Raw genomic sequence first — 17,083 nt, 5'->3', positions numbered from 1 at the left:
CACACACACACACACACACACACACACACACCACCCCCCCCACACACACACACACCCCCCCCCCCACACACACACACACACACACATTATGTAGAGATATACTTCTATATGTATAAGAGAGAGGTATGCCACATTTTCTTCAAATGATGTAAAGGACACGACTGGGCAGGTTTCTAAAAGAAGTCCAGCTAAAAGATGGAAGAATGATTTATTATTAATAATAATAATAATAATAATAATAATGATGATGAGGTTAGTGGATAGAGGTTCTAGGTTTGAGGTTAGTGGATAGAGGTTCTAGGTTTGAGGTTAGTGGATAGAGGTTAGAGGCCTGAGGTCGGTCATGACACAGACTAGGTTGGCATGTGGACATGCACGTTTGAGAAACTATTTTGAAGAGGTGAGTTTACGTCAGGACTGAGCTGGAGGATATGTGTTAGCCTACATTCTGTTCACAGGACAATGAAGCTAACACAATGTTTACATTTAAGAAGGTATTTCATCATTGAAAACCTGAATTGAAAAACATCCATGTGTGGTATTCATTCTAAAGAGAAAGAGTGAATATTAGGAGAGAAAATGGGATGCGATTTATGCTCATCATATTTATGAACCTCACAGCCTTTTAGTTTAAAATGTGCCGAAAGTCAGATCTGAATTTGGTAAAACTGCATTCTGTTACAATGCTCCTTCAACTTGGAATGTACTTCAGAAAAAGTTTGAACTTAGCATGTTCATTCCACTCTCTGACTTTAAACTGTGTGTTACAGAGACTTTGAATCATACATGCAAATGTGCCTAGGTTATCTTTTATAGCCTATCTGCTCACTGTTTCTGTTGCTTGTTTGTTGTTAAGTGTTGCTTTTCTTGGCCAGGGCTCATTTGAAAAAGAGGCTACTGTCTCAATATGACTACCCTGGTCTAAATAAAGGATTCACAATAATAATAATAATAATAGACAGGGAACAGATTTGCAGACGCCTTGGCCAGGGAGCAGCGAACCTATCTGTCCTGTTAGTGGGCGTTGAGGAGGTCTGAATGTGTTGTGGTTGTTTTGTGTTCAGTAGCTCCCTCTGTTCTCACACTGTTGGTGCCATATTACAACCAACCCTCCTCTTACAAGGAGCCATTGTCCCGGTATCAGCTCTCTGTGTCCGATCAGCTCTTCTATCAGGCAGGGCCGTGCATCGGCTGGACTAACCCTGCAGACACCCTGCAGACACAGCACACTGAGTTAACTACCGTTATCACTTCTTACCAAGGCCAAAGTCTTGTCTCCCCACAGGACAGCAAAGAAAGACATATCAAAGCATTTGCAACACTGCTCGAGAGTAGTAGCGCTGTCAGATTAGATAGAGCAGAACCTCTTTTCACCACGATCACATAGAAATGAGAAGAAAACGACAGCCTTTCTTTTCAATCTACCCTAGTTGTGAATGCTGTGTTAAAAAAAAAATGTGTACAATGCCAATCTTTCCTAGATATGTGCGTTCTACCACCCAGTATCCTTACATGTTCAAAATCACATGGATAAGCTAATATAAAGCTATTTTGCAGTTTTTTCTGTGTAGGAAGCAGGCGAATGTACAAGACGCACCAACTAGTGGTCGTTGTGTGCAAATAGCAGCTTAGCATTGTAAAGAGGCGAGGCGGCTTTTTTAGTAGGTAAAAAAGGGCACGGCTGTCTGTTCTAGTGTTAAAGTGTTGACATACTGTAGAAAGCTCATCATGTCCGCTACGTTCTCCCTTCCTCCAGGGAGGAAGCTGAGGTTCGTCCGGAGCCCCAGCAACGTGACCTCGTCCCTGGGCAAGCCTGTGGCGCTGCACTGCACCCTCCAGGGCCGCGACAGCCAGGAGGACGACCCCCCCGACGTGGTGTGGCAGCGGGAGGGCCGAGCCCTGGAGTACGCAGACACCAACCAGGTGCAGGTGCCTGTCAGCATGGACACCTGGATGGTCATCAGCACACTCAGGTAGGGTACCCATCTGTCTCTGTTCTGATTGGCTGTAGGTACATCTGTCTCTGTTCTGATTGGCTGTAGGTACCCATCTGTCTCTGTTCTGATTGGCTGTAGGTACATCTGTCTCTGTTCTGATTGGCTGTAGGTACCCATCTGTCTCTGTTCTGATTGGCTGTAGGTACCCATCTGTCTCTGTTCTGATTGGCTGTAGGTACCCACCTGTCTCTGTTCTGATTGGCTGTAGGTACATCTGTCTCTGTTCTGATTGGCTGTAGGTACCCATCTGTCTCTGTTCTGATTGGCTGTAGGTACCTGATTGGCTGTAGGTACCCATCAACTACCCAGCCTGCTAACAATGTAAAGTAGTGTTCTAGTTAACTAGGTAGCAGTGGGGATTACTCACCCAATCCATTGCGTTGTTGCAGTATTTTGGCTTGACTAGCGAGTTTGTGTTGTGATTCTCAACAACGTTGGAACGTAGTTCCGTGTTTCAAAAGTGTTTGAACATTTTGATTGGTTGCTGACATGCGGACCTGTCTGTCTGTCTGTCTGTCTGTATCTGTCTCTCTGTGTCTGTTCTGACTGTCTGTATCTGTCTCTCTGTGTCTGTTCTGACTGTCTGTGTCTGTCTCTATGTGTCTGTGTCTGTCTCTCTGTGTCTGTATCTGTCTCTATGTGTCTGTATCTGTCTGTATGTGTCTGTTCTGACTGTCTGTGTCTGTCTCTATGTGTCTGTGTCTGTCTCTCTGTGTCTGTATCTGTCTCTATGTGTCTGTATCTGTCTGTATGTGTCTGTTCTGACTGGGCTGTTAGTCTCTTTTGACTGGCTTTTTTGCTCCCTTGTCTGATATTACTCATTTGCGCTGCATGCAGAATTAGTTAAAAACTAGGGCTGGGACTTTAACATTAGGTTAGGTACATCATGTGATCTGTTGGTCTGTTTATTATTTTGACCAAGGATATTTGGGTGGGGAGGGGAGGGTGGGGAGGGTTATTGTAACATTAGGTTAGGTACATTGTGTGATCTGTTGGTCTGTGTAACTAAAATAAACAGGATTTTGCTGCTTTAAAGTTATGTATACATCTATTCATTGATTCACTCGTCTACCAAATCCATTTGAATTGAAAAATGTTGCTTCTCGTGTCAAATATTGATATGCGATTAAAATGCGATTCATTTCGATTAATTAATTACAAAGCCTCTAATTAATTAGATAATTTTTAAAAATCGCGTCCCACCACTATTAAAAACCTGTTTTAAATCATGCCTGTCTGTGCGTCCAGGATTGAAAAGGTGCAGCTGTCTGACATGGGCTCCTACCACTGTGCTGTGATCTCCGAGGGCCAGGAGACGCTCTCTGTGGGGGGGCACATCCAGCTGGAAGGTGAGTGGGTCACAGTGACACACACACACACGCACGCACACATGCACGCACACACACACATGCACACACACACACACACACACACGCACACACACACACACACACACACACACACACACACACACACACACACACACATATTTCTCAATGTCGTAGTGTGAAAAGCCTCAAGATATCATCTGGACAGAAAAAAACAACAACAAGACGTGGGCAGTGCCCCCCACACACACACACACACACACACACACACACACACACACACACACACACACACACACACACACAGACAGACAGATGTACACACGCACACACGCACGTGCACACACACACACACACACAGACAGACAGATGTACACACGCACACACGCACGTGCACACACACACACACACACACACACACACACACACACACACACACACACACACACATATTTCTCAATGTCGCAATGTGAAAAGCCTCAAGATATCATGTGGACAGAAAAAAACAACAACAAGACGTGGACAGTGGTTAAGTGCATTAAGTTGTAACACTGCAGTTGTTGTTAAGTGAATCTCCTGGTCTCTGTCTCAGGTCTGCCTCACTTCTCTGTGGAGCCGCAGCACATGTCAGTGGTGGCTAACGTCTCCCTCAGCCTGCACTGTGTGGCCCACGGCCCTCCAGAACCAGTACACGTCATCTGGCTGCAGGACGGAGCCCCGCTCAACACCCTGACTGACCCGGTGGCCCTGTCCCCCTCTACGCTCAACATAACAGGTATGGACACACACCCAACTGGGCGGCTGTGGCTCAGGAGGTAGAGCTGCCGTCTAATGATCTAATCTAATGATCGCAAGGTTGGCAGATCAGCGGTACGAGCCCCGGCCTGCCACATGTCGAGGTGTCCTTGGGCAAGACACTGAACCCCAAATTGCCCCCAGTGAGCGGGCCGGCGCCTTGCATGGTAGCTTGCCGCCATTGGTGTGTGAATGTGTGTGTGTGAATGGGTGAATGAGAGGCCGTTGTAAAGCGCTTTGGATAAAGGCGCTATATAAGTCAGTCTATATAAGTGTAGTCTGTTTACACCCACCATCATGTAGCCAACCATCATAACACTCAACTTCAACTCACCCTTACACACTCAGACAATCACAAATTAATCAGTAATTGTTTTCTAAATGACTTAAGAATAATTTCTATACTTGTAGAAGTTGGTTAGTTTGTTGTTTTGTTGTTTGTTTTGTTTGTTTTTGTTGATGTTTGTGTCACGCACGCACACACACACACACACACACACACACACACACACACACACACACACACACACACACAGCCTCATCAGCGTGTGAAGGCTGCATGGCATAGTGCCAGTGGAGGGCTCCAGTGCAGAGCTGCCCTACGGATGTGTGTTTGTTGTTGGTGAGAGAGAGGGTGAGAGAGAGAGAGAGAGAGAGAGAGAGAGAGAGAGAGAGAGAGAGACAGAGAGAGAGAGATAGAGAGAGAGGGAGAGAGAGAGAGAGAGAGAGAGAGACAGAGAGAGAGAGAGACAGAGAGAGAGAGAGAGACAGAGAGGGAGAGAGAGAGAGGGAGAGAGAGAGAGGGAGAGAGAGAGAGACAGAGAGAGAGAGAGAGAGAGAGAGCTGTGGGGAAAAGAAGGAAATACGGGAAAAGAGAGGGGCAGAGAAAAGGGGAGGGGGGGATGATTGAGGAAGATAAAGGAGAGAGGGAGGAGTGGAGGAGGCAACAACTGTTGCCGTTTGAAGGCAAACCACACTGGCCTGACAGATATTTGGTGTGTGTTAGTTAAGTCCAGCTGTAGGGATGACTGGCTGAAGAGGCTGAGTCACTGAGGGTACAGAGAGGTGTGTGGGGGGGGGGAGGGGGGGTGATTCACCAGAGCAGGTTTGCTGTGCTGACCAACAGCCTGTACCTCCGTACACTCACAGCCTCGGAATTGGACAGCTGCTCTGGTTAAACCCTGGGTCTGTTTGACCCGCCACAAAAACAAATATTCATTCATAAAGGTCCATAAAGAGGTATGGCACAGTACAGCCCACAAGGAGCCACAGCAGAGAGTCCCACCCCAGTCCACAGTAACCCCACCCAAACTCCCCCACAGAGAACATTTCTGTGGCGCTCTGGTTCCAGTAATGGTAATAAAGTCAAACCTTAGATAAGAACATGTGCATAGGCAGACACATGGCTGTAGAAGTTGTTTCGCTTTACTTTACTGTTTTCACCCCAAAAAACTAAAAAGATAAATTATTATTAATCTAGTTGATGCATCGTTTTCTGCTCGGGCCAGTCCAAAGCATGGGCGAAGTAGGCGTTCGCTAATGAATGGTAGTGTACTCGGTAGTGTAGATCGTCTTGACTAACATAGAATGTAGGATCATGTTTCCAGAACTCCCATCAGATCAAACAATTCCATTTACTTGCATAGTAGATAGACAGACAATCTAATACTATCTAATCTATACTATACAATCTAATACTCTTCTGTTGTGCTTCAAATGTGAAAGAAGCAAGTGGCGTGTTCACTTCTCATAACAACAACACCCTTCAGCAAGGTTGTGCCAGGACAGGAGGTTATAGACATGTCATGGGGGGGGGGGGGGGGGGGGGGGGGGGACCAGGAGGACTCATGGGGGGGGGGGGGTGTTCAGTTTGCTGATGAAGAGATATCAGAGATATTAGAGAAGGAAGGAAGGAATAAAGTGGCGCAACCGTGTGGTGTTCAGATGTCCGGTTCATTCACCCTCAGAGGCAGTGGTCAGCCCCCATCCCTCCCTCCCTCCCTCCCTCCCTCCCTCTCACATGGCTTGAGTCCCCTCCTGTCCTTTTTCCGGCCACCACACAATGGAGGCATGGTCGCGCAACGGCCAGCACAACGCAGCACATTGTGTACTTCACAGTGTGTTCCGTGCATGTGTGTGTGTGTGTGTGGCAGTGACTTCAGATCATGTTTATGTGGTTGAGGGTCACGTGTCTCGTTCTCTGTGTGTGTGTGTGTGTGTGTGTGTGTGTGTGTGTGTGTGTGTGTCTCTCTGGTAAGTGTGAATACCCTCAAAAAGCAGAAAGCAGAAACAGGAGTGTGCAGGTCAGCTCTTTCCAGACCTGATTCACGTTTCACATCAGCTTGACCGTTTCCTGTTCCCAGCTAGGCCCGGTCTCACTCAGATGCACTCTGGTATCAACACTAGTATGTGGTAACTTTGTTGTTTACACAACATCTCCTTTCATCACCAGAGGATGGGTTCTCCCCTGGAGTCTGGTTCCTCTCAATGTCTCTTCCTCCCAGGGAGTTTTTTTCTTTCTATATTTTTCTCCTCTCTGGGAGGTTTTTAAACGTGTTTGATTGATCACTTTTGATTGATATTAAATTAGATTCACCATTTTTGTCGTTACACAGAGTACAACAAAATGTATTTTTTGCTCTAAGCACACAGGGTCAGCCATAGTCAGCGCCCCTGGAGCAATGAGGGGTTAAATGCCTTGCTCAAGGGCTCAACAGCAGTGGTAGGCACCTTAGGTATGATGCCAACAACCCTCCTGTCACCAGCTCACACGCAGCTCCCTCCTGAGGCGGGGATCAAACCAGTGACCTTCTGATTGCTAGCCAGCCTCTCTAACCCCTAGGCTACCTGCCGCCCCTATCGCATAGCCTTCTGGAATCTTCCATTTACATTTTTGGCATTTAGCGCCTTATTCCAAAGCGCCTTACAATCAATACATTTGACTAAGGAAGTGAATCATCAATCCACCAGTTCTAGCAGGAAGAGTAATCTAGCTCAGGCCAGGGGCCACTGGCAGTCGTCTTAACTAAATCCTGAGTCCCGAATTCGTAACTCTCCTCCTCACCTCACACTAGAACTGCTAAACTGGGATTCCCTTTCTGAATGACGCCTGTAGTCCTGTTCTCACACCTCTGTGTCGGCCGGTTTCTCCACCCAGGTGGTGCTTTCCCCACAGCCATCCGGCTCCTAAATGCTGCTGCCCCCCGCCCCCCTGACCTGACCCCTATCTATCTACCCTCCCTCCACCCCCACCCAGAGAGCTTTGGACTTATGACTCTTGCACTATGATGTTGGTTTGCACTGTCTTGTCCTGTCTTGCACCTGTCCTGCTGTAAACCGTGCTCCACTGTCCCAAACCAAATTCCTAACATGTTTACATGTCATGGCAATAAAGTCTTCTGATTCTGATTCTGATTCTGATTCTGATTCTGATTCAGGTCTAAACAGGACCAGCACCTTCTCCTGTGAGGCCCACAACCGCAAAGGCGTGGCCACCTCAGGCTCCGGCACTGTGACAGGTAGGTGTTAGCGTTAGCTGAAAGGTTTCGAAAACCAGACATGCTGAACTGACCTGAATAACGCCTGTTTGTAAACCTCTGTATCCCCCGACCCTCCTTCTTCTCTCCCGCTGTGCAGTGCTTCCCTCCCCGCCTCAGAAGCTGAAGGCCGTAGATGTGACCAACTCCAGCCTGCGTCTGTCCTGGCTCCCTGGCTTCGGAGGGGCCTACGCTCTCACCCTCTGCACCATCCAGGTAATAATAATAATAATAATAATAATAATAATAATAATAATAATAATAATAATAATAATAATACATTTTATTTATGGGCGCCTTTCAAGGCTCTCAAGGACACCTTACAAGACATAGTTAAAGCCACATATCAAATCATTATAAGATCAACAAAGAAAAGTGAGATAAACAGCAAAGTCAGATAGAACAACAAACAAAATACAGGAGATCAAACCAAGTAAGCCATTGTGAAAAGGTGTGTTTGAAGACTGGATTTGAAAGTGGAGAGAGTGTCAATATGACGTATGTTAGGTGGCAGAGAGTTCCAGAGTGTTAGGTGGCAGAGAGTTCCAGAGTGTTAGGAGACAGAGAGTTCCAGAGTGTTAGGAGACAGAGAGTTCCAGAGTGTTAGGTGGCAGAGAGTTTCAGAGTGTTAGGTGGCAGAGAGTTCCAGAGTGTTAGGTGGCAGAGAGTTCCAGAGTGTTAGGTGGCAGAGAGTTCCAGAGGCGGGGAGCAGAATGGCTGAAGGCTCTAGATCCCATAGTAGTCAGGCGGGCAGAAGGGATGACAAGTTGGTTGGCAGAGGAGGATCTGAGACTACGGGAGGGAGCGTGAGTAAGAAGGAGTTCAGAGAGACATGATGGTGCTAGGTTATGGAGAACCTTAAAGGTGAGAAGGTACAGTAAGACAGGGAAGAAAACTTCAATGCATCAACTGCCAGGCTTTGGAGGGGCCTACCCCATAACCCTCTGCACCATCCAGGTACAGTAAGACAGGACATGGAAGAAAATGTAACACTACAACAGCCGTGCCTTTTTACCTACTGAAAGAGCCGCCTCGGGGGTCAAAAACCCCCTCTTTACAATGCTAACCTGCTATTTACACACAACGACCAATAGTTGGTCCCTCTTGTAAATTGGCCTGCTTCCTACACAGAAAAACTGCAAAATAGCTTTATACTAGCTTCTCCTGATGTGATTTTTAAAATGTAAGGATACTGGGTGGTAGAACGCACATATCTAGGAAAAGTCATGGAAGGAGGGTCCTGAAATTTGATCGAGCGCAAAGATATAACACTTTTCTTTACTCACGGGGGTCAAATGACCCCTCATGGCTGTCCTAGTTAAATGCCACAACTGGCTGAAGAAGAAGTTTGATAAACACACCCCTCACTCCATCTGTCAGTAGGGCACTATAGTTTGTGTTGTGTTGTGACCTTTACCTTCTTGTCAAACTCTCTGATTTAAGAGAAAGAAAGAAGCTCTCTTCTCTTCTCTTTTCTTCCTCTAACTTGTCCTCCAACCCCTCCCTCACTTAAGCAGTGTGGATTAGGTTTCATTCTGGGAAAGTGGCCTCTCGTACTAATCTCATGTAGCACCACTCCCTCCCTCCCTCCCTCCCTCTCTCTGTCCTGTTATACCGAGGCCGTTGCAGCACGTACTGTAGTAGGAGAGTAGGAGCGGAGGAACGTTCTCTCCTGTAGCAAAGAGAAAAGGCACCACCCCTAAACGTCTGGTTCTAATAAAGCCCCCCCCCCCCCTGCTGCACCCCCTCTCCGCCTGCACCCCACGCTGCTCCTACCCCTATCCCCCTATCCCCCCCCCCCCCCCCCTGGGGGAACAGCCAAGGGGCCAGCGATGGCAGAAATGGGGAGAGAAATTTGAATTTAACGGCTCATTGTGTGGCGAACAGAAACACGAAGAAAGCTGCTTACAGAGAGAATGAAAGACGTTTTGGTACTTGAAAGACAGAGAAATAAAGTATAGAACGAGAGAGAGAAAAAAACCCGTAATGGAACAGATATACTGTAGAAAGAAAGAGAGAGAGAGAAAGAGGAACAAAGGAAGAAAGAAAGAAAGAAAGAAAGCTCGAAATTGAGGGAGGGAGTGAGAGATAGAGTGAGATAGAGAAAGACAGCCCCGGAAAAATGGAAAAGGGCACTAGACGAGAATGAGAGGACCGCGAGACACGAGAGGGGAATTCTGAAGTGTGACTCAGGACTGAGCTGTGGAATTAGATTAGCCAGGCTTGTTTACGGGGCAGATGCTGATTCACTGAGTCAGGCATGACTCCTCACTCACTGACTCACTCACGCGCACGCACACACACACACACACGCACACACACACACACACACACACACACACACACACACACACACACACACACACAAAAAACATGAACATTCCATTGTAACTGACACAGTGCCAACCTGGCAACCTGCTCCTCCACAAACTAGGCTTACTTCTGTCTGTACCCCTGACTTCCTGTCTCCCTTCTTGTCACTCCCTTTGAACCGGGTTAGCGACACAATCATCATCTCAAATTCTTCTGATTGTGTAGAGTAGACATACATAATACTACTACTACTACTAATTCATTGTATTTATATAGCGCTTTTCCAGGGCTCAAAGACGCTGACAATATGGGAAAAACAGAAAACACAGAAACAACAAGCAACAGATAACATGAGCACATAGAACACAGAGTTAACGAACAGGCACAGGGAACAATTAACACAGTAATGTCCAGGGGGGGAGGGGGGGGAGGGCAGGGTAGGGGAGATGGTTAGGGGTAGGGGAGGTTGTATGCATGGGAGAACAGGTAGGTTTTGAGGTGGGATTTAATAGTGGAGAGTGAGGGTGAGTCGTGAAAAAGCACGGTCTCCAAAGCCTTTGAGTTTGGAAGGTGGGACAGTGAGGGGAACAGTACAACCCACCCACCCTCCATCCATTCTCTCTCTCCTCTGTTATCCCTATAATGTTGTGTGTTTTCTACTGTATAGTGCCGTGCTATCAATCTGTCAACAAGCCCACTATGCTGTGGCCCACAGGCCTTTAATCTCCAGTAGTGCAGCGCTGTAGTGTTGTTAGTGAGTAACATGGTAGAGAACAATAGGACAGACTGGAGGCTTTCATGTGGTTTCTGATCTAAACAACTGAGCCTGTTTCTCTGCTTGTGTTCCTCCAGTTTAATAGTGTTTTACCGCAGGCGCTCTGCGGAGGCAGCATGTCCTCTGCACCTCACACAGCTTGGCTCACGTCCTGCACTGCTGATGAGGAGGGTTTAGGGGTTGAAGAAGTTGCACGCACGCACGTACGCACGCACACACGCACACACGCACACACGCACACACGCACACACACACACACAGACACACACACACACACACACACACACACACACACACACACACACACACACACACACACACACACACATTGCTGTACAAATAGATATTCTCTCTTCCTCTTGCTCACTCACTCACTTATTCACTCACACCGACTCACACACTCTCTCTCTCTCTCTCTCTCTCACACACACACACACACACACACACACACACACACACACACACACACACACTCACACACACACACACACTACCCTGACCTGAAAGGGAAGAGAGGAGGTTAAAGACGTGTACAGAAAGGGGAAGCGTGACAGATTGCTTCCCTTTAAGGATGAACCGAAAGTTACTTCTTATGCAAATCAAATCTACATTCATTGTGCAATATGAATAATTTCTTAGATCCAAAACCCTTATCATCCTCATGATAACAGCTCTGACTTAAGCATTACTTTAGAGATTCTAACAGGGTTCCCACGGGTCCTTGAAATAGTTGAACGTTTGTGAATTTAAGAAAAAGAAATCAAGGTCTTAAAAGTTTTGGAAAATAGACATGGGTCATTGAAAGTGCTTGAATTCTCTCTCTAAATTTTTTTATAATATATATATATATATATATAAAAAATGTACTTAGCTCGTCAACTAGTAAATAAGTCTCTGTATTGCTTAACTTTACACATAATATGTTACAATATATAGTTTTGCTGTGCTGTGGTAGAGAAGGCAAGAGACCATCTAGTGTTCACACATTCAAGCCTCTCTTTTTAATTGTTGTCTGTGAGAGGATAGTTCCTATTATATAAATTCTCATCTAGATCTGTCTCAAACTATGCCGTGTTGGGTCCTTGAATTTGAGGGAATTGAGTCTTGAAAGGTGCTTGAATCGGATGTTTCAGAAGCTGTGGGAACCCTGTTCTGTTCTAATGTAGCTGATTGTTTGTTATCTCAATGTTCCAGGCCAAGCATTTAGAAGAGGAGTTCTCCAGTACGGGGCCTGATTACATCCTGATCCACAACCAGAACATCCACGTCCCGCCGGCCAGTCACCTGATCTCAGACCTGGAGCCCCACAGCTCCTACGCCGTGAGGGTGGCCTGCCAGAGCAGCCAGGGGGCGTCGGCCTGGAGCCCCTGGGTGGAGCTGCACACCAGCGAAGGAGGTAAGACCTCTCTACATGGCTCTCTAAATGGCGGTTAGCGGTGAACTTTATGAACATGGGTTGACGATGTTGTGACGATTTCCATCGGGGCGGCTGTGGCGCAGGAGGTAGAGCATCCGTCTAATGATCGCAAGGTTGGCAGATCGGTGGTTCGAGCCCCGGCTGGCCACATGTCGAAGTGTCCTTGGGCGAGACACTGAACCCCAAATTGCTCCCAGTGAGCGGGACGGCCGGCGCCTTGCATGGTAGCTTGCCGCCTTGGTGTGTGAATGTGTGTGTGAATGGGTTGTAAAGCGCTTTGTGTGTGAATGGGTTGTAAAGTGCTTTGGATAAAGGTGCTATATATAAGTCAGTCCCTTTACCATTTACCATTGACCAATCAACGGTCTGCAGCGTCACACGTCACACACAGCCTAGCACGGATAGTACCTTTCGCTCCGAGTCAGGAAGGGTAGCTAAAATCAGTACGGTACTACGGCCCGGTACGGCCCGGTTGGCAGTGGAGAAAGCAGAACAACCGGGCTCACGGGTTCTGGTACGGTGCGGTAGTGGAGAAGCGCCGTATGGGACACAGGGAGGATGTTTGTTCGTTCCCCTCATGAACGGGTCTGCAGGATACCTTCAGGGCTCCCACGGGTCCTTGAAATCCTTGAAAGTTTGTGAATTTGAGAAAAAAAAATCAAGGTCTTAAAAGTTTTTGAAAATAGACATGGGTCATTGAAAGTCCTTGAATTCCCCCCTCTCTCTCCCAAAAAAATAAATAATAAAAATGTTTTACTTAGCTCGTCAACTAGTTCTGTCTCAAACTATGCCGTGTTGGGTCCTTGAATTTGAGGGAATTGAGTCTTGAAAGTCCTTGAAAGGTGCTTGAATTTGATTTTGATGTTTGAAGTGGGAACCCTCACCTTATTCTGAATGGGTCAGGGTGGGGTCTTAGTAACCTCTGACCTTTGGCACAGCTCCAAGCTAAGTCCAAGCTACCTGCAGCTGTGTTGGCTAGATACGATAACCTGCTAGCTAACCTCTAGAGCTAGCTCCTGATACTGCTGTGTCACTCTCTTTGCTGAACTATCAGGAAGTCTGAAGTCTGGCTGTACTCTGTATCATTCTCTCTAAGTAGGTCAAGGCAGGCAGACAGGCAGGCAGGCAGGCAAGCAGACAGGGAGGCAAGCAGGCAGGCAGGAATTGTATGCTCATCAGGGCAGAGTCTCAGGCTGGATAAGAAAATTACAAGAAAGTTCCCTCATATTCCATCCTCATATTGACACACACTGAGAGAGACGGACTGAGAGATGCAAGGAACCCTAACCCTAACCCCCACTGTTTTGGGGTCCAAAACTTCTCCCCATTCTGACATGAGCCCCCTGTGACTTGAGCCTGTCACATATGGACCCATATAAGGAGAGCCTGACCCTACAGTATGCCTGTAAACTGCGGAGGTAGAGAAGGGAGGGAATTAGTAGATCAAGTGTGAGTGAGAGAGAGAGAGAGAGAGAGAGAGAGAGAGAGAGAGAGAGAGAGAGAGAGAGAGAGAGAGAGAGAGAGAGAGAGAGAGAGAGAGACAGACAGAGATTGTAATTTCTCAAGCTAATAGCTTTCCTGCCAGCTATTACATAATAGCATTTATTATAAACAAATGGAGAAGAGAGAAGTAACTTGGTTATTAAGGGCATGGTAATGGAGAAGAGAGAAGTGGTTTTGAGACACGTTGGACTTTTTGTCTTGAAGGAATGTTTCTGTTCTTAATTTGTCCCAGCTCTCACTCTCTTGTTTTGTATGTCCTGGAGTGGAGTTTTTATCATCTTAAATGATATAATTTTGTGGCAAATATCAAAACTAGATTTATAGACTGTATTCTTTCTTTCTCTTTGCATTTTTCCCCAATTTGAATACAAGTCAATGGTGAGGAAAAGAGAGATGATAAGAGCAGGAATCAAGTCACAGATATCTCACGTTAGTGGGAAGGAGACAGAGATAGAGAGAGAGAAAGAGAGAAAGAGAAAGAGAGGGGTGCAGAGGGATCGCGTGAACAAGATGGCGGAGTAGAACCCGTTTTGTCCGTTTGTTTGAGCAAACTGTTCTATTTTCTGCTATGAAAACCTACACTAAACTGCACCAGTTTAATAGCCTGTTTATTGCTCTCCGCAATGGCTGGCCGATCGCGCAAAAATAAAGACTTAGCGGACAAGCCGATGGTCGTTGACGAGAACCCAGAGAGCCTCCTCACAGTGGCCTCTCTCGAGGCTACGCTAAAGATACCTCAGTATAGCGGAGGAGAACTCTAACGAACGATTAGATCAGCTGGAGACCCAACTGGAACCATGGAAACAACCCTGACCAACCACGCTGAGAAGATCATCTCCAAGCTACAGGAGCGGGTAAAGGAAGTCGAGGCCTCTACTTCCCAACACAGCAGACCCCTCCCTCTACCCCAGTACTACCTCCCTCTACCCCAGGACTACCTCCCTCTACCCCTCCCTCTACCCCAGGACTACCTCCCTCTACCCCTCCCTCTACCCCAGGACTACCTCCCTCTACCCCTCCCTCTACCCCCAGCTACCCCCTCCTCTACCCCTCCTCTACCCCTCCCTCTACCCCTCCCTCTACCCCAGTACTGCCTCCCTCTACCCCAGTACTACCTCCCTCTACCCCAGTACTACCTCCCTCTACCCCAGTACTACCTCCCTCTACCCCAGTACTACCTCCCTCTACCCCAGTACTACCTCCCTCTACCCCTCCCTCTACCCCTCCCTCTACCCCTCCCTCTATCCCTCCCTCTACCCCAGTACTGCCTCCCTCTACCCCTCCCTCTACCCCAGTACTGCCTCCCTCTACCCCTCCCTCTACCCCAGTACTGCCTCCCTCTACCCCTCCCTCTACCCCAGTACTGCCTCCCTCTACCCCTCCTCTACCCCTCCCTCTACCCCAGTACTACCTCCCTCTACCCCTCCCTCTACCCCAGTGCTCTCTTTCTTCTGCCCCCTGTTTCCCCTCTTCCTCTCAGTTCCTCTCAGGCAGTTCACAAATACTACCCAGGAATGTATTTCCTGCATCTCCAAACAAGCATAACTTGTTCTTTCTCTCATTCTTTCTCTCTTTCTTTCTCTCGTTCTTTCTCCCTCTTTCATGCTAGCCCCCTCCTCCTTCCTCTGTGTTCCCTTCTCTTTGACCCCAGACGACCTGTGATTCTACTTTCCAGAAAAAAAGAGGGATGAAATACAGACAGACACTGTGGGAAAAATTGAGAGAGAGAGAGAGAGAGAGAAGAGAGAGAGAGAGAGAGAGAGAGAGAGAGAGAGAGAGAGAGAGAGAGAGAGAGAGAGAGAGAGAGAGAGAGAGAGAGAGAGAGAGAGAGAGAGAGAGAGAGAGAGAGAGAGAGAGAGAGAGAGAGAGAGAGAGAGAGAGAGAGAGAGAGAGAGAGAGATGGTGGGAGTAAGAGAGGGATGGAATAGCAGGAATAGGGAGGGATGGGGGTGCTTTGAAAAAACAAAAACATGCATCTTGCTATTTTCCCACTTGTCCCCTAGGAATAGAGGGTTACTTCATGAGGGATAGCTTTGGACCCCATTAACTTGCACTAGCCTTGAGTTGCACTAGCATTGACTTGCACTAGCATTGACTTGCACTAGCATAGACTTGCACTAGCATTGACTTGCATTAGCATTGACTTGCACTAGCCTTGAGTTGCACTAGCATTGACTTGCACTAGCATTGCTAGTAAGCGCTACAAAGAGACTACTGCTGTTTTGTCAATAAACAAAACACTGGTGTAAAAAGTGATTGATGAATGGATCGGAAAAAAGAGAGTTGGCAAATGGTAAATGAAATAGGGTTGTTAAAATCATTTTCTAATTTAAACACATTTAATTTATTAGCATATTGCGGAAATATAGTAGCCTATTGAGGTCCATATCTCCAAACCCAAAATAGTGTTGATGTAGACGTGAACAACAGCACTACGTTTGGCTGTCAACTGTTTTCATGGCGTATTTTCATCATAAGATCACCACCTACTGGACTGTTCAGGTATCACAGGTATGTGTCACTTAGTAAGTTTGTAGCATTAACCAATGAACAGTCAGGATCCCGTATATACAACATAATCAAGTATTACATTTGTATATAATAATAATAATACAAAATATATATTTGTATAGCACTTTTCCTGCAAACGTTGCAGCTCAAAGTGCTCCAATCATTATATAATCATAATTAAAATTATTTAGTCATTTAAAGGCAATATTAAAAAGATGGGTTTTTTGTCTTGTTTAGTTTAAACTCTCACTGCGGCATTTTGGACTAATTGCAGCTGGCCAATAGCTTTCTTCAGAAGACCAGAAAGGAGACTGTTACAATAGTCAACCAATATGGTCAACAGACTAACTTGTCTGTTTGTTTGTATGAATGAACATCTCACAATCATTTGGACTTTTCAACAGATAAATGTAGCCAAAGTCTGGGAGTGTTCAAGGCAGAGGTTTTATGGGGTAAACCATTTTTTTGTTATCAATGTTTACCTGATTAGCGATGCTGTGACAGTCCTACCATTTAGTTATGGGTGGATAAGCATAACATTTACCAGTCAGCAAATGACAGCAGGACACAATCTCACCTCACATTTGATGATGGACAAAAGATTGTGTTCCCACTGCAGCTCCTTAGCTAACATAGTTCTGAACTGAAAGTAGTTGTTTGGTATTGTGTCAATTGCTGGCAGTTTTCTTTTTCTTATGATGGCTGATGGATAGATGATTCACATACTGAGACAAAAGTATTAACAGCGTATCTCTTATTTTCTTTTCTTTTTTTTAACCAGAACATGACTATTGAATCTCCTGTGTTAATTTTCTTGAGGACATTGTCACTGTCATACACTTACTCATCCAGATGTTTGGACCAGGAAGTGAGTCATTGCCACATAGCGCTACGTACACACTCGTACC

The 17,083-nt window shown here is 46.5% G+C and overlaps 1 protein-coding gene across 1 annotated transcript in view; it reads left to right on the top strand.

The window, feature by feature from the left end:
* Nucleotides 1-1,728: 1,728 nt before the first annotated feature.
* The window catches only part of axl (AXL receptor tyrosine kinase), a gene marked incomplete at both ends in the record, with an annotated part of 28,691 nt that continues 13,336 nt past the window's right edge, over nucleotides 1,729-17,083 (top strand). The window contains 6 exons of the mRNA XM_080547337.1: nucleotides 1,729-1,973; nucleotides 3,246-3,346; nucleotides 3,918-4,100; nucleotides 7,558-7,638; nucleotides 7,757-7,872; nucleotides 11,939-12,140. Coding sequence (XP_080403463.1) covers nucleotides 1,729-1,973; nucleotides 3,246-3,346; nucleotides 3,918-4,100; nucleotides 7,558-7,638; nucleotides 7,757-7,872; nucleotides 11,939-12,140 — 928 coding nt within the window. The remainder of the gene's footprint in view (nucleotides 1,974-3,245; nucleotides 3,347-3,917; nucleotides 4,101-7,557; nucleotides 7,639-7,756; nucleotides 7,873-11,938; nucleotides 12,141-17,083) is intronic.

The sequence above is a fragment of the Nansenia antarctica genome (genome assembly GCF_963989245.1).
Source record: "Nansenia antarctica genome assembly, chromosome: 17".
NCBI classification, from domain to species: domain Eukaryota; kingdom Metazoa; phylum Chordata; class Actinopteri; order Argentiniformes; family Microstomatidae; genus Nansenia; species Nansenia antarctica.
The sequence above is the reverse complement of the archived record's forward strand: the minus strand, read 5'-3'. Positions and strand labels throughout refer to the sequence as shown.